This window comes from Papio anubis, chromosome 2, assembly GCF_008728515.1.
Source record: "Papio anubis isolate 15944 chromosome 2, Panubis1.0, whole genome shotgun sequence".
Taxonomy (NCBI): domain Eukaryota; kingdom Metazoa; phylum Chordata; class Mammalia; order Primates; family Cercopithecidae; genus Papio; species Papio anubis.
This window is the reverse complement of record NC_044977.1, coordinates 135,310,325-135,335,169: the sequence shown is the minus strand read 5'-3', so window position 1 is coordinate 135,335,169 and position 24,845 is coordinate 135,310,325. Positions and strand designations below refer to the sequence as shown.

Genomic DNA, 24,845 nt, shown 5'->3' with positions numbered 1-24,845 from the left:
CCCTCCACCTTTAAATAAGTCAGGAATTCTCTTAGGAACTAATCTCTGAGGATGGATAAACCAGTTCAGCTGAAATTCAAGCTGACCCAGATTCAAACTTTAACACAAAATTTCAAACTTTTGAGATGGAAGAAGAATTGAGATCATTTGTTATTATGTTGTTGGTGGTGGTGTTATTTTACAGTCCATAGTTTCTGCCAAAGATAAAGCTTTGTGATTACAAGAGAATTAGCTCAAAGTATTTTCTAGGCAGGCTGAAATTAGGGGATTGAGTGAATTTTGCAGAAAAGCAAGGACATGAGATGAGACCCAAAATAAAGTTTAAAAGAGTTTACAAGTCATTATCCTTGGATTTCACTGGTACTTGGTTCTGTGATGAAGGTGACCTCATTCAACATTGGAGATTTGTATACAAATTAAATTTGAGAAGTACTATTAGAGGATAAGACAGAAAGTTCAAATTGATAGAGTTCAGGCCACTTCTGTGCTGGCTGACCTGAGCCACCTGAATTAGTTTACAGAGTATACGATGAGCTTGACTTGTGTATAATGTAGGTTTGAAAGAGTTCATGTTGAAAGGCCTTTTTAATGAGCCCAAAGTTCTTGACTTAGATCTGCTTAGGTGTAATGCTCTCCTTAGATTCACAAGGAGGAGGAAGAAATTTCACTAGTAGATTGATTGCACTCATTTAGAATCCCAAAGTGCCCTCGGGTTCTAAAATCCAATTTACTCGTTCAGCCATTCCACAAACATTTGTTAAACCCCAATTTGAGCCAATGTTGGAATAGAGCAGAGCAAAATCCTTTGGTGCTGGCTCGGCATGGTGGCTTATGCCTGTAATCCCAACGATTTAGGAGGCTGAGACGGGAGGATGGCTTGAGGCCAGGAGCTTGAAACCAGCCTGGTCATCATAGTGAGACCCTTGTCTCTACAGAAAAAAATAAATAAATAAATAAAAATAAAATAAAACACGTTCCTTCAGTGCCTAATGTAAAGGAAAAGAAATAGTTTGGTAGGTCACTGACTAAGAATAAGTAAATCTCTTGTGTATTCCAACAGCCAAAAGCTGCGTCTGACTCTACATTTGCCTTTCAGATAAACAGTTTTGTTATGCAATTCAAAACACAAATCCACTGCCATTGTTTTTGGAGTAGGAGAGGAAAATAATCTGAGAAAGCTCTGCTTGAAACTTTTAAATTAATAACAAATGTTAAACTCTATGAACTTTAAAAGAAAAAGACAATCTATGATTTTTCAATTAAAGAATACATTTCTGAACAAATGGATTTGCCACAGGATTTTTTTTCCGTGTACTACATTCATGTAAACGTACATCACCCATCGAGGATAACCACGTTTCATAACAGGAGGCACAGCCACATGCTGAATATGATTCCGATACAACTCAGCCTTTAAAAAAGAAGCAGATGTCTCAAATTATGACGATAGGTCTGCTGAGAAAAAACTAGAAATTATATAAACAATGTATATTATTTAAGGCAACTTTTTTTGCAAGCTAGATAGAAAAGCAAGTGCGTGGTAGGTGTAAAAGGTGACGACACAGCATGCTTAAATAGAACCCTTGCAGAATCTCCAAACTACTGATTTCCTTGCTTCCACACAAACCTGCAGCACCGAACACCCCATCCACCTCTAACTGTGCCAATCTGCTGACTGTCTGGAATAAGCATATTTCTTTAGAAACCTGTGAAATATGCTTAAATTGAATTAAGGTTACCTTCTAAACATTATGGTTCTTGTTAAACTTTGGAACCTAAAAGAAAAATGGACTTAGATTTTTTTTTTTTTTTTTTACTGTAGTCACTTGAAAACTATTTTCTTTAAGTAATTTATTTTCCTGTGAACTTTTGAGAAATTGCCGGTTTACTTCTAATTATCTCCTCAAGGTCAGGGAGCATTTCTGCTGTTTCTCCGGTTTTCCCCTCCCACAGGTGCTGGGTTAGTGCAGAGGGACAGGCTAAGGTCAAATTGCCTTCAGCAAGTGCATTTACTGCACTGGAGCACTTAACTCCTTAGGTTAAGATTGGCTGCCCAGCTGCCCTTCTGGAGCCAAGGTTAATGCATTTTTGCATGTCTACTTAAACTTAAAACAATATCTGGCCCTAAGCCAGTGCTCAACAAACATTTGCTAAATGGAGATAGAACATGATGACTTGTTTTTTTGAAACTAAACGTAAATGACTCTGAAGGAGATACTCATGAAACGTATCTTAATGAAAAAGCAGGAATACCTGGTTTGGTTTGTAGTCACATGAAAGACCAAAGCAGGAAGATCAGCTAGCACCATTTTGTCCTTGGACAGATGAGGAAACTGAGGCTCAGAGAGGCTAAGGGATATCACAGGGTTATTCAGGACAACCCAAATCAGTACCTTGAATCCCAGACCCTGTGCCTCACCTCCTCTGAACGCCAGACTGGTCCATCCAGCTGCCAAGAGCTCCATGTAGTGACTGAGGTGCTACTTAGACTAAACTTGGCTCCCCGACCACCTCCGGTTAGCTTTCCCCCTGACTGCCCCATTTAGTAACAGTCACTTCACTTCTCAGGCCCCAAATCTAGGAGTCGTTCTTGTTTACTCTAACCTCCACACCCTATATGCAGCACACCAGCAAGTCCGTGTATTTCTACTTACACCACTTGTCTCAAATGTATACACCTCTCACTAACTTTGTCTGAGCTGGATGGGCTGCAGTGGCTGTGCCTGCCTTCACTCTTGTGCCTTCAGGTCCCTCTCAGCAGGTGGAGCCATCGGTTCAAAATGGAAATCTGATCATATTATTTCCCCTGCTTAATCTCCTCCTCACTGGAACCTCCCCTACCAGTGTCTTTAAATCTTACACAGAATCCAAAGTTCATACCATGGGTTACAAGACTTTATGTGATTGAGATTTGTAAAGTGAGTGGATAGTGTCCTTTGGAGGGACAATTTCCTTTCATTCCACTTCAAAGTCAGAGGAGGGATCACTGGCCTCAGATACTTGAATTTCTTGCCAAATATCAAGAAAGAGTGCTTTTCAGAGAAAGAATTAAAGAGGTGGGAATGGCCAAATACCATGAGGCTGACCTTAGTATCAAGTCCATATCATTAGTTCCAGGTACACATTACAACCTTGAACAAGGAACCTGTGCCAATAGATGCTCTCAATATGCACTGTTAGAGCTCCTTGGGATGAAGACTGTGTCTGTGCATCTTTAAACGCTGAGAGCCTGGCACAGTCTCAGGATGAAATTGGGACTCAATACATGCTCATGGGATGGAATAATAAATGACAAAAAGTCACACCTATCTGTGACATGCCTCATCACACAGTGCTGTAACAGTGCCAAGTTATTTGTAGCTGCTTCTGCTAGTTACTCTCAGCCCACACTGAGCTGTTTAGAAGAGAACAGGGAGAGAGGGCCATTGTCAGAAAACAAGATACTTATTTCGTCTGCCAAGCACAGGCCAGAACTGTCATTAAATGCCCCTCTCCAAAACAGGGGGTCTAGTGAAAATTTTTGGCATTTGGTCTTTTGCTGTCTTCCCCCTGGAACTTTCCAGATGTGAACACCACGGTATAATTTCACGTTGTGGTTCTGTAGACTGTGTTACACAGCTCTCCCAGGAACACCAATTCTGAAGGTGTCAGTATTGTGCAGTATTGGCCCACTGCAGACTAGAGAATTGAGTCTCAAAAAAAGGTCAAAGAACCCAAGTGGGGTCCCAAGCATGCTAGGGTGCAGATTTCCAGACTTTCAAACCTTGTGATATCCTGTTATTTGTTTACTTAGTATTCCTGTCCTTTCCTTACCTCCTCCCTGCATACAACTGTTCCCAAAAGTGGCTCATATCATGATATTTTTTCACTTTAATTTAATTTCACACCGTTTCTTGAAATAGCTGGTGATACCCTGTGCCTGAGCATCACGGCAGGCATTAGACCTCATAACATCTGTCTGCCCTAATCTCTTCATCAAAGCTTTTAACAAGCTGCCATCACAGACAGTCCTTTCTCAATGGATGGAAAATATTTCCGGAACAATATTCAAGCACTCCATCTTCCTGTCAGAAAACTAATTGTGGCTGGCTGATAAACCAGTATGAAAAATCAAATTTAAATGAACCAAATTTAAATTTATAAGAGCCTCATTTAACATGCAATTAATTTTATGTCTATAATAAAGAGAGTAAAGCCTCTGGTCTCCCTGAGGAATTAAAGAGGCTGATAAGAGAATGCTAAATGCTGTGCCCCATGGAAATGGGATAACATGATTCTCAAACACTGTCATCCTTTTGGTTGCATAATATTATATACAATATGTTCTATTTCAGGGAAGTATTAATTTTACTAAAATTAATTTTTTTCTGAGTATTCATAGAAATGTGACCAAATGGTTAGGGCTGAAACATAGGCTGTTGGTTCCTAACTCCCTTTTCAAGTTCTTATTCTCTCCTTTATATTACCTCTTCAGTCTTTATAGCTTCTAATGTTTTTGTTTCTTCCCCCAAAATGGGGAATAATAGAAATGTTAGAGCTCAGCTATATTTTATGTTCCTTAAACTTTGTTCCAATTAGTAAAATGTTGAGCAAAGGCTTCATTTGCTAACCCCTTTATATTACTATTAAAACCAACATTTACATTAAGATGGGGTTGGGGCAGTCATTTATTTCTGATTTAAACCATTCTAATGAGTTTTATGTATAATAAATGTATCTCTGGCTCACTATAAGCCTATTAAGTGATCCAAAACATAAACATTAATTTGCATCGTTCAAGAAGAAAAACACTAACTGTTGGAAAGAAGCTGCTTTTTATTCTAAATTTTGCTTCTGGATATTGCCTCATACAAGTTACTGTGAAGGTCGTTCCTAAGTATGTATTTTCCTGTGAGAGTGATAATATTCCTGAAAAAGTTCTAAGACTTTTCTTGTTGGGGGAAGTCAGCCTTTGATGTAATTTTAAAACGTTCTAGGGTCAATTAGCAATCATTGTATTCAAAGCATTTTTGAAACTATTCCAATTCTATTTTTTTAAAGTAAATTATTGAAAGAAACCAAACTTCAACTCTTTGAATACTGCTCATATTTAGATTTTGGGGTTTGTTTCCTGCTTCTGCTCCCAGGATTGAAGGGCTCCCTTCAGAGGCTGCAGCTGGAGTATGTGGATGTGGTCTTTGCTAATCGACCAGACAGTAACACTCCCATGGAAGGTAAGTTAAGAACTTTAATAAAATACTCTAGAATTCTTGATTCAGTTTGAGGACTTACTCTGCTCACAGTAGGAAATGAATTGTATTCAGACTGATTGAACTGAATGTGGAAAAAAAAAATATTTCTGACTGATGCCTTTTGGCCTCAGCATTGACCCCCAAAACCAATGCTCTGTCTGCTGCATCTTCTTATTTTAAAGCAGTTGAAGGCATTGGGTTTGTGGCTCCCGCTGGTTACAGTGCTCACCTTTTCCAGGTTCATTTCACTTTCATGATTTCATCAGCTAAAACAATAAAGTTAATTGGAAAGGGGCTTTATAACACAGCCATCATCATTTCACAGTAAATCCTTTGAGGGTCTTCCTATTTTATAATGGCTCTAAGTCTGATTAGTTTCCAGTCTGTGGTAGCAGTGCTCAGTGGTGCCACCAGCAGGGATTCCACAGCAGCGACTGCTTCAAAGTAAGATTTCATTGCAGTTTGACTGTTGATTCTCAAGGAGCTGCAACATTTTATCGCCTTTCTGTTATAACTGTTTGAGGACCACAGTTTAAGCTTCTTCCTCTGGAAGCTTTCAGAATGTTTCTAAAACCAGATTTTCTTCAATTTACATTTATTTACGGAACTTGCTAGGATGTTTGAGGCAGAAGATAGTTTGAGAGGATGAGGATGAATTGAAAAGAATGTTCCAGTTAACTGAAGTTCAAAATCACATGGATTATCACTTACCTGAGGTGACTGAGAATGAAGATATTTGAGAAAAAGAGCAAAAATGAATATTCTGGTTATTTGAACAATATGATATGGATTACCACTTTTAAAATAATTAGAATAGTTTGATTCACATGAGATTACACTGAAGGTAACTTTGTCCTTGATGATTCAAAAGGCAGGATCTTGTAATAAACCAGATTCTGTAAAGAGTGATTCTTGTTATAGGGTTATAGAAGGGTTATAGTAATGGAAAAGTATGAATGATTGACATATTATAAATTTTTCTAGGTTATATTTCTGACCATAAAAAAGTTATGGAAATTATTTTCCTTGCCATTTATCTCGTTCTCAACTACAGAGAAATGTAAAATATATATATTCTTATATCTAACTTTCTCCTACAGTTTTCTTCTTTCTTGAATCTGGGTAAAATTAGGAGTTTATTATAAACAGTATCAGTGTTGGAAATTTTCCATGGAAATGACATAAAACTGCATATTTTTTGTCAAAGCAAAGATTAGGTGTTTGATAAAGCAAATCATAAGCATAAGAAGTATTTATTGCAAGGATAATATGATGTCATACAACTCTTTTTTATTTTTTATCTTATTTTTCCCTAAGTTATTGGGGTACAGGTCATAGTTGGTTACGTGAGTAAGTGCTTTAGTGGTGATTTGTAAGATTTTGGTGCACTTATCACTCGAGCAGAATACACTGCTCCATATTTGTAGTCTTTTATCCCTCGCCCCTCTCCCACTCTTCCCCCCAAGTCCCCAAAGTCCATTGTAGCATGTTTATGCCTTTGTGTACTCATAGCTTAGTTCTCACATATCAGTGAGAACATATAATATTTGGTTTTCCATTCCTGGGTTACTTCACTTAGAATAATAGTCTCCAGTATCATCCAGGTCACTGCAAATGCTATTAATTCATTCCTTTTTATGGCTGAGTAGTATTCCATCATATATATATATATCTCTCTCACAGTTTCTTTATCCACTCATTGATTGATGAGCATTTGGGTTGGTTCCACGATTTTTGCAACTGTGAATTGTGCTGCTGTAAACACGCATGTGCAAGTATCTTTTTCAAATAATGACTTCTTTTCCTCTGGGTAGATACCCAGTAGTGGGGTTGCTGCATCAAATGGTAGTTCTACTTTTAGTTCTTTAAGGAATATCCACACTGTTTTCCATAGTGGCTGTACTAGTTTACATTCCCACCAGCAGTGTAGAAATGTTCCAGTCATACAATTCTTAATGACACATGAAAACAGAGCACTAAAGTTATTTAGTCTGCAAAAGTGTCAAGTAAAATGCCATTTAGTGAGGTCTATGAAAGACTGGAATTGCTTCACATTTTAGGTGCCTAGTGACTATTTTCCTCTTTTAGACAGTGTTCTTTGCAACTATACCATGTACAGGATAGCAGAACATCTAAGATTTTTAAGGATTTTTTTTCCCCATCTTACCTCTGCCTTTTATTTTTGGAATATATTGTAGGAGTCTCTCAAACAGAAAACATAATTTGCATTACATTTATAGAAGGAGGAAATCCTCAATTAGGAGTCAAACTATGTGACACCAACAAGATAATGATGTCTCTTGTATCAATATTTATAATATGTTGAAATTTATTAAAAGAAATCTTCAAAGTGTTTTTAAAAATAATTGCTGCTGTCTGGTGGAGTTCACAACATTGTTTAGCCTTTGTGGGAATCAGAGAAAATTTACATTTTCCCCAAGTAGTTTCTTATATACAATTCCACAAAGCGGAATGGGAAGCTATTTTATCATCAGTCATTTTCCAAGTTCAGAAGCATAATGAAGAATGTCAAACAATGGAGATTTGCCACTTGTTGATAAGGTCAAGGCACATGGCATTTTGTAGCACAGCAGCAATCAACCACCTCATGCTGGAATGTAGCCTGCTTCCCCTCACCAGCAAGAGGAGACTCACCCAAGCAGGCCAATCAAGTTTTGAGGCTTATTCTTCTGGGAGGACCTAGCAGGGACATTCCACAGGCAGCTCCTCATGCAGGACTTGTTCCAGATTGAAATAGCATCCATGTGAGTTTTTCCTAGCTTTCAGAAAATGTTTATCCTCAAACTTAGTACACTCATTTGTTCCAAGGTGGGTCTACTGGAACAATCAGAGTTTGATGTAAGTCTCTGGGAACACATCTATACATATAGTCTTTTCTACTTTACTGTGCCAGGGGAAAGTACTGATCTGGGAAATAAAGAAGCAATAGGAAATAAAGAGACAGGACTGTCAGGTGGACTTGGGTACATTTGGCACCCTAAAAATGGGGGAAAAATAAGGTGCCTGTGTTAGTTCTGGATTCCATGTTGTTGAGAGTCACCTTTGCAACAATCTTGTAAATCATACTGTGTATATATGGGAATAAAGCTGTACATGTACAATGGGGGTATACCTTAGGAAGACTATTAGTGTTTCTAAAAACATGACAGAAGTCAAATGTTATTTATAATCAAATTACCCTTGAAAACACTGCAGTAACTCTGTTAGTCAATGATATTCTATTGGCTTTAGTTAATTATTCAATTTATTTTTCAAATGTGGTGAAAAAAATCATCACTAGATAGTTGTCCAACCTTTTTATTTTTTGGTAGAGGCAGAAAAATCCTTAATATCAAATGATATTACTTTTTTCTTGTTTCAGCAACTCACATTGGCTATTTTAGGCTCACTTGCATCCATTTCTGTTTAAGTGACAAAACAGTGGTTGCCAAGTATATATTGTTGCGTATTTATATATTAAATCTACATGTATTAATACTATAGACCCTTAGTGTTTGTAAATCATTTTTATTGATTTCAACTATTATTTGTCAACTCCATGGAGTCACAACACATGCTGACGTAATTTTGCTGAGGCACCTCTTTTAAACACAGGGGACATAGCACTTTCAAATGAGTTCAACCCAACTCAGTGCTTGCTCTTATTTGTCACTGATTACCGAGTAGAGTAGTGTTCAAGAACTTGGAGACACTGAGAGTCTCCAGTCATAAACTATGCAAATGTCAAGGGTCATGTGTGTGCCCACAATGAGCATCACTAAGACACGTTTTAAACAACTTCCATTTAAACATTATTAAAATGCCAATTGCATTCATGTGATTTCTACCATGAAATGATGTTAATCGGGAACATTTTAAAAATAAACCAAGATGAGTTTCAGCCAGTTTCTACATATCGTATAGCAACCATTTGAGCCAGAAAAAGATTAACTGCAGCATCTTTATAATATATTGGCATCATATATCCAATTAGTTGTTTCCTTCCCTTATTTCTTAGAAGATCAATAGACAAAAAGTGAGTCCTCTCAAAAGAATGGCTGTAAATTCCAAAGGTGCAATCAGTGGAGAAAGGGGTGAGACACTTCATTCGCAATCTGCAACCCCATGGAATACAGTTAGACATTTTCAGGCTATGGGAAGATGTTCCTGACAACAGAGGGGAGCTTGTGTACTTTTTCCTCTGTCCCTCTTGTTTATTTTTTCTGGTTCACCTAGTAGTAAGTCATTTTTCTTTCACAGCATCTGTCATGCCATCTGTCTCTGCTACAATATCTGGCAACGATGGTATGTTTTCCAGTCCTAGAAAAAAATCAGCCCCACATCCCATTTCTTCCTTCTTATGGGTCTCTGTTCCTCCCAGTAGAGTCACTGACAGTTTTTTATGCTCTATGAAGCTCATATCCTTAATTCTCTCACTTCCACAAATCCCTAATATGTATTTCAAAATCTTCTCTCGAGCTCATTAGACAAGAAAAAGTTCAGGCAATAGAGTCAGTCTGGACATGGATGGACAAAGAGCATTTGTGTGTCCAAGGACGTGTATGAGGAGTTTTTTGTTTGTTTGTTTGTTTGTTTGTTTGATTTTCTGTCATTCCCAAACACCAGGCTAATATCTCTACCTATACTATTCTCACTGCTCCAGGAAGAAGAGATTGAGCCTAACTGTGGTCATGAAAGGAGAGTGTAAGCCTGTACCCCTTGTAGACAAAAGCAAAAAGAGGGGACACACTAACTTGTTGATCTAAGAATCTGATTTCTAAATTAAATTAAATTTTAGTTAGTATTTGATTTTAAAAACACTTGGAATTGAGTCTTTACTTTTCACATAGAGCTTTTTGCCAAAACTGATTATTCTTACAGAATTCCTGAGTCATTAAATATTATTTCCATACTGATTACAGTTCCAGTTATTTATTTTTTCCTGCTAGCAGATCAGTGCAGACATAAAGCAGCCCATATGTCTTAATTTCAAATAAGAGAAGCAAGACCAAAGTTAGCTTCACTTATTCCCATAGTATCATCTTGTCAAATAACCCATTCCATAAGTATTTCTTTCTAAGCCATCTTTTTTAGTGTTGTCATGTGAAAGTAGCCATCTATGGATATTCAGGGATTCAGGATATTCAATGACAACTCAGAAAATGCCAGAAAGCAAAAAACATTACAGTATCCCAAGTTTTCTACATTTTGACAGTTCCAAACTACTGGACCTAGATATATAACTTCCAAAGTAAAAAGTTTTCAAAACAAAAATTAACCACCTAAAACCTAGAAACATCATTTACCCCACAATAGATCAGCCCTTCCACCTCTATCTTTTATTATCTTCCCTGAAAGTTACCTTCAAGCTATCCGAAAAAAACATGATATAGAAGGAAGAAATCTTCTGCAAATATTACAGCACTGTCCAATAGAAATATAATGCAAGCCATATATATATAATTTAAATTTTCTATTAGCTACATTTAAAAAGTAAAAAGGGAAGGGAACAACACATACCGGGGCCTGTCGGGGGGTCGGGGGCAAGGGGAGAGAGAGCGTTAGGACAAATACCTAATGCATGTGGGGCATAAAGCCTAGATGACGGGGTGATGGGTGCAGCAAACCACCGTGGCACATGTATACCCATGTAACAAACCTGCACGTCCTGTACATGGCATTTCTGAACTTAAAGTAAAAAAAAAAAGTAAAAAGAAACAGGTGAGGTTATTTATTATATTTTATTTAATGTGATATATCAAAACTTATCACTTCAACACGATCCATGAGTATCCAAAAGTTCCTAATGGCGTATATTACATTCTTTTTTTTCCCTACTAAGTCTTTGTATAATCAGTTGTGTACACCCTAATTTGAAGCAACACATTTCAACTGCTCAGTAGACAATTTTAATTAGGATCAGCCACATTTCAAGTGTTCAATAGCCCACATGTGGCTAGTTAGCTACTGTACTTGACCACACAGGCTCATAAACTATATTCCCAGTCTAACAGAGCCTCAGGCACATAGTAGGTGCTCAATAAATATTTATTGGTTGGATGGATGAAGGACTGAACAAGTGTTTGAGTGATTGAATGAATAAAGCTCCAAAGTTAAATAGCTCTAACTTCATTTTCCTCTACTTGAAAACCTATCTTGGTTTCCTAACCTCTATAAACATTCTAGTACCTGGTTCAACATATTTCAAGGAGATGTTGACAGGTTGTTGCCAAACAGCCCCAGGACACCTACATGCTGTTTCTCATCTGCAATCGCAGTAGCATCCAGATGTGCTGCATCTCTCTTTAGAAGTGTGATTGATATCTAAATGAGCAGAAATGAATAAAGGGACAATTCTTTGGCAATACAGTTGCCCCCTGAGTATTACTATATCAATTAAGATTATTTAATGCATTTCATTTATTACTTTGGCCAGGATGTTCCCAAGGCCTCTGGTGTACATTGCATCAATTTAACCCCCTGGCTTGGAAGGCTGGGACAGTTGAGTTTTCAAGAAATTAATTTGGAGAAAATGATTTTCATGTCCAAGAAGATGAGCCAAACCCAGCCAAGCTTGTGGCAAAAAAAAAAAAAAAGTGTTTCAATTTTAAAATGCAGTTTTATTTCCATTTTAACTGCAAATTCATCAAAAATTTTCCTGATACTTCAGGCCTATTTAGCTGATGTTTTATCCTTTACAGACCAAAAAAAATTGTGTCATAAAAAGACAAATTTATTTCATCCATCATAAGAAATATAACAATGGGTTCACTTCAGTTCTTTTCGTCTCCAGTTCATCTGTTTAGAAAATTCCATGTTTCTGTTCATGGTGGACCTCCTCATTGGAACAATATTTCTGCAGAGTGGACTAGGGCATTAGACAGACACAACTTCAAATTCTGGCTTTACTACCTATCAGACTGTACACTCGGGACAAGCTACTATCCTCACAGTGGCTCACTTTCCTCACTGAAAACAGAGGAAACATAAAGCACCATCTGAATGAGTTAATAATGTGGTTACAGCACCTCACCCACAGCTGGGGCACACAAACATAAGCCCCATTTCTAGAATGCCTTAGGTAAGGCATGTACAACTCTCCTTTCTCTGGATCTCTTCTCAGAGATAATCATGGGAGAAGTCCAAGGCCCTGAGATTATAATATGATGAAAATCTAATGGAGATAGCCAAGCTGCAGGACTGCAGAGGATCTGGTGAAGTCCTGTAAGATTCAAGCCGTGGAGTTGGCAGCGTAATTTTCTTATAGCCCATTTTTTTCTCCTAAAATTTTGCTCTGAAACTCTTTATGCCCCTAATCATAAATTTTCCAGGGTTAATCTATTCAGCCTGAAAGGTGATCTTGTGCCTGTGACTTTATTTTCAAAGATGTCTCTAGAAAAAAAAAATCAATAATAGGATTAACTCATTCATTCAGTTGATAGTCACTGAATATTTACTATTCAAGTACTGTTCTGGGCACTTTGAGAAGCAGAAGTTAATAATCAAATGAAAATCCTATCCTTAGAAAAATCACATTTCTTGTTGGGGAGACAGACAAGAAGTTAGTGAGAAAGTTACATTAGATGGTGTTAATAGAATGTAGAAACAAATTAATCCTGGGAGGGGGCTAGGAGGTTATAGGGATAGATTTTAGTTAGGATGACCAAATAAGGTCTAACAGGAGGAAATCGTGGGTAGTGGGGAGGGGGCTTGGAAATAACTCGGCCGCCTCCAAAATAGAGAGGGTATGGCTTTAAGAGTCAGATCTCAGTTCAAATCCTCTTTTTGTTATGAGCCAGTTGATCTTAGGCAAGTTATTGAACTTCTCTTGTCCTCAGTTTTCTTATCTGTAGAATGTAGGTAATAATATCTGCTCTATAGGGTTATTGCGAGGATTATTTGAGATAATATCTACAAAATGCTTAGCATGTTGTCTAGTAACTATGCGAAATTTAGGGCTACCATTTTTGTTATTGTTACGGTTTGCATAGTACTGCTATAAATTTTTTATGCAGGAAATTACCTTGATGCAATTGTAGTCTCCAAGTCTACTACCAGGTTATCCTAGAGGTGACTGACTGAAGACTTCACTTAAGTTCTCATATTTTATGTATTTATATTTAATATATTTCAACTGTTTGGTGTCATATGCATATGGATATGTTGTCAATATCACCTCTTTCCATTCCTCCCTCCTATCTGTGTTCAGCATGCACATTCTCTACTTTGTTGATGGCTACTATGACTCAGGGGTTACTAATCCACTTAGTTTTACCATGCTCATCCTATAAATTCTGCCTATGTCTCACAAGCTACTTGCATCTCCACCCAGTTTCATTTATCCTCTTTCTTTGTTTCACTTACTTTCTTGAGCAGAACTGAATAATCTTAAGTAATACAATAAAGGCACATTACAGAGTTCACCACTCTCAGTCATTGACATGTTGCCTCAGGCCGGTGAATCCTCCAGGCCTGTTGAAAAATTTCCAGCATTAACAGAGGCCCACAAAGTTCTGACTGTGGATCATTCTGATATGCATCTATCAGGAACAGAGCCCTGGTTAACAAATGATCTTTTCCAACTGAGTTCCATAGAAAGAACAAGAGCTTTAGAAAAATTATCTTTACTAGAACTACTGAGAAGTTACAATGGCCAAGGCTGCAGAAAATACACAAAGAGCTGGCTTTAAAGAAAACTATACTCCAGAAAAATAATTGTACTCATCTGGTGTTTTATTTTTTACTTTCTTTGGAAATCAATGATTCCCAACCTTATTCCATAAAGTCCTGGTTTGAAGGGAAGATTCTAAAGAAGGGTATGCTTACATGCTATGCAATTTAACTACTTCCTCTATTTTCTGTCCCCCCGCCACCACCACCGTTTTTTTCTTTCATGACATCTTTACTCAACATTGAAGGCAGAAGAGATTCAATCTGTATCATTAGTAAGTTGAAAAAGGAGAAACGAGGTGGGTCAAATGTTTGGGGGACTATTGTACCTTCTCACAACAAGTTTGTGGACTTCACCAAGCTCCAAAAGGGTACTTTTCTCTCCTTCTTCTTCTTTTTCCCTTAAATTGTTTTTAGTTAAGAAAAAAAGAGAGAGAGAGGGAGAGGGAGAACAGAGACTGCTTCTGCTCACCCCAGCTGTCAGGTGAAAAACAGCTGCTTAGTATTCTGGGGCTGTGGGTTTATGACTCATGTGCACTTCCTTCTGTGAGTCGTCATTTCTCTGAAAGATATTTGGAGTTGTGACAAAATTTAACTCCATATTCTGAGGGGATGTTGACTGGATCTCAGGAGAATTCATTTCTGTAAGTTCCTCGATCTGCTGCAGCAGATCAGCAAGGACGTGCAGAGGACTTGGAGACTAACATTACTTAGCAGTAACACACTCGGAGGGTTTACTGGCATGCTTATTGAATGCAGTGAGCAGAGCCACCTGTGTCAGGCTAATCGAAAATTCTCAGACAGCCGGGGATAAACAAGCACCCTCAAGTCTCTCTCTTACTCTCTGTACAAAAGGAAGTATTAATAATAAGAGAGTAAGTGGTTTTGTTAACCCCCCTCCTGAATATTTAATATGTGTCCTGAAAATATATGAGGTCTGCAATCAAAAGATGAGGGTGCTAGTCTTAGGCATATAAACTTGACTGAGTTGCTCAGACTTTCAACTTCTCGGTTTTTCATTGTACACTGGGAGAATAAAAATATTCTAGCTATTTCCAAGATTGTCGTGAAGACAAAATGAGATAAGTGGAAACATGTTACAAATTGTAATTGTCCTGCACAAATATTTTGAGGTTGTTGTTGTTACATATGTTTACACTTTTAGGAATATATAAGCCCCGGAAAATATAATAATCAAAGTTTCAGCCAGACACCAAGACACAATTGAAATGAAATTTTAGAGTGAGATGCCAGTTCTCCATTTGTACTTTCAAATGAAGTGTGCGAGAGCTTGTTCCATAGCTCTTTCTTCTCCTAGCTGTTTATTTTGAGAAATTAAAAACTTATAGAAATGGTGAAAGAATAAATACCCAATACATTTACCAAATTGTGCCACATTTTGCCTTTATTTTTTCCTCTCTTGTTCTCTGCTATTGTGACATTTCACCCATAAATATTTTCTCCAGTATCTCCTGAGAATAAGGCATTCTTCTATATGACCATAACACAATCATCACATTCAAGAATATATAAGTCATATTCAAATTTTCTAAAATGTCCTTTATAGGATTTATTTGTTTTGCTTGTTTGGAGGGGGTGTGAATCCTGCAGTATTGTCATGACTGTTAATTTTTTTATTTATTCTATTTTAGATTCAGGGGGTACATGTGCAAGTTTATTCCATGGGTATATTACATAATGCTGAGCTTTGGGCTTCTAGTGAACTGATCACCGAAATAGTGAACATTGTACCCAATAGGTAGTTTCTTAACACTCATCTCCCTGCCACCCTCCCCTCTTTTAGAGTCCCCCGTGTCTAGTATTTCCATCTTCATGTCCTTGTGTACCCCTTGTTTAGCTCCCCCTTACAAGTGAGAACATGAGGTATTTGATTTTCTGATTCTGAGTTATTTCACTTAGGATAATGGCCTCCAGCTCCGCCCATGTTGCTGCAAAGGACATGATTTCATTTTTTTTTTTTTATGTCTGTGTACTATTCCATAGTATTCTCCACACTGTTTTCCGAGGGCTCAGGAGGGTTGTTGCATCCCATTGCTGGTCCTGTTCAGGTCGATCACTCAATTAAAGTGATGTCTGCCAGGTTTCTCCACTGTGACAGTACCTCTTTAACTTTATAATTAACAAACAACCTAGAATGTGATTATTTGAGACTATGTGAATAGGCTGTCCCCCACAACCTCATTTTGGCATCCACCAAGGATCCCTGCCTGCATCTGCTTTTACAAGGAGGGCTGTGAGATGGTGCTTTCCTGATTCCATCAGCTCCTCTTTCTTTAGGAGTTGGTTTTCTTCTGCAAAGAGAAGCCTTCCCTTCTCTTCTTCCCCTACTCTCTGTTCAGTGACTCTGGAGCTCCTCACTGGTTTTAAAAATATAAAAGTTGAGAGATGGGAGTAAAGGGGATCTAGTGAGAAGGGTATGTATGAAGAAAGCTGTGCTTGTGAGCTCCATCCACCCCAGCACAGGAGAAAGCTGCCTCTTCATTGCCACCCTGGTTGGGATGGGGGTTTCAACGCCTTTCAGATGATTTGAAACATGATCCCATGACTGGGGAACATGGTGGCCTTGGAGCTGTTGCGTGACTGGAAAATCTAGGGGTGAAGAGGTGGGCTGACTCTCTGCCTTGGTGGCACCACTGGGGGAGTGCTGACCTCCTGGGACTGGTAGGGAAGGTACTTATGAATGTCTCCTGTGTGGGGTCATCTTGGGTCCTTCCCTTCAGGGCCTTCTGGAGGATGAAGGCTGGAGGACAGAGGTTTGAAGGAGAAAATAAAGAAATAGATAAACCAAATGTACCTGACACTCCTGTAGTCTTCTAGCCTAAACAGGTCCCAGCTTGGGCAGAGAAAAAGAGTTTGAGTTTGAAGTTTTGATTGAGATTGATGGAGGATGTGCTTATGACTTAAAATGACTTTAGGACTCTGTATTACCATATAACAGAGTTTTCATCAAGGCCAGAGGATACTTGCTCTACTGAATATTAAGGACCAGTAGGAGATTTAAAATATTAAGCTGAAGGATTACATTATCATTAGTTATGCTTGTTATACATGTTTAAATACCTAAGTTTAAATCTATCTGACTTAAATTACACATGCACATGCCAAAAAAAATTTAATTCTTAGTTCCAGAAACAAATGTGTTTCCTTTATAAGAAAATACCATTAAGTCCAATATAACTGGAAGTTTAGGAAAACCTTGTGTGCTTAAGATTCAAGTCTCCATAAATTACGGAATAAGGCACTTGGCTCCCTGTATAAAATTCATAGATTATACAAAGACATCCCTCATACTCCACCACAACTCTACCCCACCCCTCCTTGGGAATCTGAACACTTTTGAGGTGTCACTTCAACTTTGGGGAGTAATTATTTGTTAATGTTCAAATACTGGAAAATAATATATGCCACAAAAGCCTCAACCTCTGCAATTTGGAATTTACCCATCATCTCTAAATGTATCCCCATGTTAAGTTTTATGTATTTGTTTTAAATTCAAAAGGGAAAGCTTACGTTGTGTCTAGCTTCAGTGAAGCCAACCATACAGAATTGCTGATAATTAAATAAGATACTTTCAGACTTAAAATTTTGACAATCCAAATGTAGTCAGCACAGAGCTTGCTTATTCCAGAAAACCATTTTATTTGTTTTTGAGGGCCAGTGGATGGAACAGTTTCTACACAGAAGCACTAGGAAGGGAAAGAAAGTTTAGTATTACCAGTATTCTTCTGTATTAAGGGCAAAAAGGAAAGCATTGTATCATCGCCTTTGGAACTAGAAGCAAGTTTGGTAATGAAACAAACCCAATTACCATTTAAAAATGAATGTTTTTATCTAATGAGATAGGAGATTAACCCATCTGACAAGAGAATTCACACAAAAATTAACAAAAAGCCAAAAAAGGGAGATAAAAAAAGAAAAAAAAAATGGGTAAGAAGAAAGAATGAAATTTGGTTTTCTCTCATCCATTTCCCCTACTCTCTTCCTGAGCAGAGATCAAATGTTGCAAGACCCTGTCTCAAAAAACCTACACAATGCATTTTAAATGTCACCATACAGTACTCAGATGACCCACAGAAGAACATGACATAGTATAAACACTCAGGTGCAAAACCTGGCTTGTGCATTTATTCATACCCAACTAATATTTATTGAGTGTCTACTGTATACCACAGCATACGTAGGATTTATTAGAGAACAACATAGACAAAGATCCCAACCCCTGTTGGGCATATTTTTTCTGTCAGGAGAGATAAGAAACAATAAAATAACAAAAAGTTAAATTATATAGAATATTAGATGTTGATAGGTGCTATGAAAAAAAGAAAAACTAAAGCAGGGTAATGAGAATGGGAATGCTTAGGAAGTTGGAGTTGGCCATTGAGAAGGTAGGGTTTGAGCAAGGACTTGAAGAAGTCAAGTGAATAGCCAGAAGAGAGATAAGGAGACTGCTTCTGGCTGTAGAAACAGTGCAAAGGCCCTGAGATGGAAGCCTTCTGTCATATTTGAGGAACATCAAGGACATTGATGTGGCTGCAGCAGAGTAAGGAAGGGGGAAGGTAGAAGAAGATGAGTTTAGAGAGATAAAAGAGGCCAGATCTTTTGGGGCTCTCTGAATTTTTGACAAAAAAGTGATGTGACTTGATTTACATTTCAAAAGGATACCTCCTCCCTTGGATTGAGAATACATTATAGGGGCAAATGTAGAAGCAGGGAGACATGTTAAAAAATTATTATAGCAATCTAGGTGAGAGAATAAGGCTCAGATGAGGGTGCTAGCCGTGGAAGTGTAATGTGGTTAACTTTGGATAAATAATGAAATTAGAGGCAACAGAAGTTCCTGGTGAATTAGATATGAGTGTGATGGAAAGAAAAGAGTGAAGAATGACTCCAAAGTTTTAGGCCTGAGTCACCAAAAGGATGGAATTGCCATCAGTTGATATGGGGATCATAAGCTGATATGGAGCCAGTTGTGGGGAAGCTCAGGGATTTGAGTTTAGTCATCTTGAGTTTGAAATGTTTATTAGGTGGCCAAGTGAAGATGCTGAGTAGGGAGTTAGACACCAAAGCTGAGACTCCGTCTTGGGATGGGGACATAAATTTGGGAGCTGTCTGCATGTGAATGGTATTTAAACCTTTGAGAACTGATGAAATCACACAAGTAGTAAAAGCGGGAAAAAAGAAGATATAGAAAGAAAGGACTGAGGACTGAGCTCTGGGACTCTCCAATATTAGGAGGTTGAGAGGATGGGGAGAAGCGTGTAGTGTTCAAGAAAGAAAGAAAGAAATCACATCAAGGAGGAAAGAAGGGATCAACTATATCAAATGCTACTGATAGGTCAAGTAAGATGAAGACTGAACATTATTGGTGTTAACAATGTGGAAATCTTTAACAACATTGACAAGTGAGTTCTGGTGAAGTAAGGAGTGAGTGGGTGACTGAAAGCCACTTCGCCTCTGACTCGCAGTTTCCTCATTTGGAAAAAAGTAAGGAAACACCTGGAATTAGCAGGACAAATGCTTCTACCTTTTCCTTTTAAAAAATAAAAAGGTACCCAATACACAACACAGAGACAAAGAAACAGAAACAGAAACTTCATTTCTCACGAAAGTGTCAGTAAACTGAAAACCTAGACCAATATGTATGAAAATGAAAAAGGGATGGAGGATTATATGACTTAGCAGAACTGAGGAAAGATTTTTTAAGTGCCTGCAGATGAGAAACAAGTTAATATGTACCACACAACCTCAGGATGGTTCATCTATTAGAGAAACCAGTGCCACAGAAGATGTGGGTGAGGCAGGAACTAGGAACAAGGTAGTTCTTTAAAAGAGGATACAGAGCTACTAAAGCTCCATGTCCCCAGGTCTGCAGTCAGTGTCCTGCCTTTCTCCTCCAACGGAGGAAGAGGAGTTTCATTAACTGGAGACATTGAGTTGACAGGCTCTAAGCTGAGAGATACCAGGCACAGAGCAAGGTGGAGCCAGGCTGCAAATAAAAAGACTATGAGACTTGAGACCCCAGACCCCTTCTCTCACCCATGTCCAGATCACCAGCAGCCAGGTCACACCCTCCCCATGCAGAAGACAGAATATCTCTTAGGAGAAAATTAACTGTCCCAGGAAAAATTTTAACAAGCACTGTTCAAGCACAATTTTAGTGCTTTATTCTTTTTTTTTTTTTTTAATGAGAGAATAAAGAAAAAATGAGAGAATAAAGTCACAAAGTGGAAGCCATGGGATCCAATTCATTAAAGGGAGGAGAAGAATTTTCTAGATGATGGGAAGGGAAACGCCAAGAGGACAGCTTATGGCACAGAAAGTGACCAGCAGAGACTGCAACAAGACAATGGAGGGCTCTAGAAGGAATGTTGCCAAGAAAACAAAAAGGAACTGAGTTTCTTATCAGCTTGACCATGTGGAAAACTGTATTGAGAGATATTTTGCACAAAGTAGAGAAGACTCAGCTGTAGCTCCAAATCAACTAAATTAATAAAGCAATTGTTAATGAAAGGTAACATGAAAATATATGGGAGAAAGGAAATACAATCATTATAGACTACTTTGCTCAGCCATGGATATTAAATACTTAGTCATAAAAATGAAAATACAATGAATTATACTTACATTTGGAGATAAACTTAACTTGCTCATGATGTATTATTTTATCATTTTAAATATCATACTATTATCTGGTAAGCTAATATTTAATTTAGGACTTTTATGCCTATATTCATAAACAAAATTAGCCTGTAATTTGTTTTCTTATATTGCCTTTATTTGGCCTTGGAGGTCTTCTTACTCCTCTTATACGGCCACAGTACTCTATAAATAATTAATATTTAATACATGCTAGCTATCTAAAATTATTCCTTGATGAAAAAATAGGAGGTGATAAAATTAGGAAGCAATAAAAAGAACAGAACCAGATAGAGAACTCTAAGTGTCCTGATGAGCACTGCATAGTATCAGAGAAATTATTCGATTCTGGAATGTAATTTGGCTAAATTTAATTACACCATCTTCTTTTAAAACATCAAGACACAGACAAGAATGTAAGTCATTTGTTTCAGGTCTTATAGCTAATTATTGGAGGAACTAGAACTAGAATCCAATTCTCCAGAATTCTGACTCCTAGCCCTAATGCTCCTATAAAAATGTATGTTAATAGATACTAACTATATCACCTCTAATTTGGTTGGTGATGGGTACATTCCATTTCAAAAAATAAAAGTAAATTAAGTGTTTCTTACCTACAATCAACGCAGGACCATGTTAAGTGCTATAAAGAATAAAAAAGAAGATAAAAGCCCTAACAGATTGGTTACTTCTTTTACTTGCTCATTCTGAAGTACAAGCCCCTCCCCTTGAATCTGGACATGCTCTGTAACAGCTTTAACCAAAACAATGAGACACAAGTGATGTTACATTAGTTTGGGGCCCAGGACTAAGAAGCTGGCAGTTTTCATTGCACTCTTTTTTAGCACTCACTCTCTAAGCCCTGAACTGCCATATGGAGACACCATATATACAGAGAAGTACCCAGCCAATCTTCAGTTGTTCCAGCCATCCCAGCCCAGGCACCAGATATGTTAGGGAAGAAATTCGGATACTCCTACCTCAGCTTCTGTATGACTACAACTGCAGGAGGAGTCACAAGCAACACCCAGCTGAGTCCAACAACTCCAAAGCTGGAAGAAATAAAATGTTTAAGCCACTAAAAAATTGAAAAGACAAAATATGAACTTAACCCAAAGTTGAGATATGAATATATTAATAAGATAGTGGGTGTTGAAGGATATATGAGAGGAAGCTAAAGCTTTCACCTCCAGGAGAGGTCAATAGATAATGTCTCAAAAAGCTGAACCAAGAGAGCAATACATAAATATTATTGAGAAATACAGAAATTAATACCAGAGTGCACAGCTACATAAGTTGGAAGTAGTTCCTGCTGCAGTGCATGGAAAGAGTTCAAGGGACTGCTGCTTTTTGTTACAAGCCTTTGAGCATTGACTCTTTAAACACTGTGCATGTGTTACTTTGACAAAGCTAAAGAGGAAAGCAATAACCACACAAATGGGATAAAAATACCAGTGGTTTTGAGTGGTCAGTATTAAATATGATTGTGGCTGTCAAAGTCCAGACACAGTCCTTAGGGTTTAGAAACACACAACCAATGCTAGTTTTTCTAGCCCAGATTGCTTGATCAGATGCCAACTCATCTCTCACCAGATCCCTCCAGAAATATGCCCACACCAGAGCCCCACCCACCTCTTCCTAAACAAGCTGTAGGGAGCCTGACTTCTTCCTCAGTAACCACCAAAGTGGGCTGTGCCAGATAATCCACTGCAGGATAGGAAGAAAATATTACCATTTCTATTTTACAGCATCCTTTTTCTTTTTTAAAAAATGAATCCTTCATTGAAATTATATTATCCTTTTTAAAGTTTCTATTTGTTGTATTATTTTTGTCCATTTTTAAACTTTCCACTGATATAATGTCAGACATAAAAAGTAAGGAAAATAGCACAGAAAATGTCTATATGCCCCTCACCCAGATTCCCCCAAATGTTAATATCTTCTGTAACCATTTAGAATTATCAAAACCTGGAGATTAACATTAACACAATAATATTATATAATCTGAGTCTTATTCATGTTTCTCCAGCTGCCCATTAATATCCTTTTCTGGCCAAGATCACACGTTGCAGCTACTCATCATGTGTCTTTAGTCTCCTGTAAGCTGGATCAGCTCTTCAGGCTTTGTCTTTATAACTCTGACACTTTACAAGACTATTGACTACTTTGTAGAATGTCCTTCAGTTGGAGTTTTTCAGGCATTTTCTAGTGATTAAATTCAGATTAAGCACTTTTGGCAGGAGGACCACAGAAATAATTTTGTATCCTTCCCAATACATCATGCTAGAGGGTGCAGAATGTCTAGTTTTCCCATTACTGATGATGTTAACTTTGATCACTTGGTTTTATGGTGGTTCCTACCAGGCTTCTCCATTGTAAAGTTACTATTTTTCCTTTAGTAATTAATAAGTGTCTTTGGGGAAGATACTTTGAAACTATGCAAATATCCTGTTTCTCATCAGGATGATGCTTAATTTTAGCATTCATCAGTGATTCTTGCCTGAAACCAGCGCTGTTGTGCTTGCCAAGGTGGTTTTCTATTTCCATCACACTTTCAGCGTTTGCAGGGGAAGGAGGCAGATTGGCATTCTACTGTAAAAAAGAACTCTCTCTCCTTCCCCATTTATTTGTTTATTTATATCAATATGAACTCATAGACTTTGATTTTGTTCTATGACTTATAATTCATTACTAGCATTATTTTGTTATTTATGCCCTTTTTTTCTGACTGATTGGGAAGCATAATAAAAAATTTGGAAGAGCACGGCTCTTAGGTCTACCAGTGTTTCTCTAGACTTTTCCCTGGGAAGTGATCCTAATGCCCTGAGTTAAATTTAAGCAACCTCCCTTCTTACCTATTCTGCATGGTGCCTCCTTCTCTACTCAGCACTTACTTTTTCCTGCTTTATTGTAGACAATAGCTTATGACTGAAGGATAACTTGGGAACTAATGACCTCTTTCTCCACTGTTCTATATCTGTCCTGTCAAATTCCTGTGTTGAAAGAGATTCATGTATGAAAGTTTCAAGGCAATGAAGGCCAAGTAGGGAAAAGAGACTTTTCACATTGCTGTGTCACAGAGGAGTGCCATGTAGTCACACACACTGTATGAAGTAAATGACCTCAGGAAGCAGAATATGGTTCCCGTGGGTTCCCAAAGACATTCAAGAGTTAACATTTCATTCTTTCAATGTAACCTGTTATGTTCTGTCAAAGCTTCTTGATCTACCTTGCTGGTTACAAGCAAGTTTGCCAATGTTTTTTCTTTTTTTTTCCAACTTTTATTTTAGGTTCAGGCATACATGTGCAGGATGTACAGGTTTTTTACATAGGTAAATGTGTGCCATGGTGGTTTGCTACACAGATCATCCCATCACTCAGGTATTAAGGCCAGCATCCATTACCTATTCTTCCTGATGCTCTCCCTCCTCCTATCCTTAACTCTTCAACAGTCCCCATTGTCTGTTGTTCCCTGCAGTGTGTCCATGTGTTCTCATCATTCAGCTCCCACTTATAAATGGTATTTGGTTTTCTGCTTCTGCATTAGTTTGCTAGAGATAATGGCCGCCAGCTCCATCCATGTCCCTGTGAAGAACATTATCTCCTTACTTTTGTGGCTGTATAGTATTCCGTGGTATGTGAGGTTGTGAAGAAAAAGGAATACTTTTACACCATTGGTGGAAATGTAAATTAGTTCAGCCATCATGAAAGACAGTGTGGCAATTTCTCAAAGACATAGAGGCAGAAATACCGTTCAACCCAGCAATCCTATTACTGGGTATGTACCCGAAGGAATATAAATCATTCTTTTATAAAGATACATACACACATATGTTCATTGCAGCACTATTCACAAAAGCAAAGACAGGGAATCAACCTAAATACCCATCAATGATAGACTTGATAAAGAAAATGTGATACATACATACCATGGAATACTAAGTTTGCTGATTTCTAACTTGCTGAAGTGTTCTCTGTGAACAACAGCAGACTACAGCCAGACTGCCTGCTATCAAATCTCAGCTCCATCACTAGCTGGGTAACCTTGAACAATTTACCCACCTTTGTTGTGCCTCAGTTTCCTCATGTGCAAAATAAGAATAACAATAACCCTATTCTATAAGATCGCTGTAAGGAATAAAGTAGTTAACATGTAAAGTGTTTAGAACATTACTAGGCACATTGAAGGTGCCATATGTGTTAACTGTCGTTTTTAATACCCCAGAGATAAAAGACCCTTAGTATTAATGTAAGGGAACGTCTCAAAATGTCTCATGAAGATAACAC

At 37.8% G+C, this 24,845-nt stretch overlaps 1 protein-coding gene across 3 annotated transcripts in view; it reads left to right on the top strand.

Annotated features, from left to right (window-relative positions):
• The window catches only part of KCNAB1 (potassium voltage-gated channel subfamily A member regulatory beta subunit 1), a 416,330-nt gene that overhangs the window by 346,158 nt on the left and 45,327 nt on the right, over positions 1-24,845 (top strand). For all 3 annotated transcript variants that reach the window (XM_003894919.4, XM_003894918.5, XM_003894916.4), the window contains exon 8: positions 5,127-5,213. In XM_003894919.4, the coding sequence (XP_003894968.1) occupies positions 5,127-5,213 (87 nt within the window). The remainder of the gene's footprint in view (positions 1-5,126; positions 5,214-24,845) is intronic.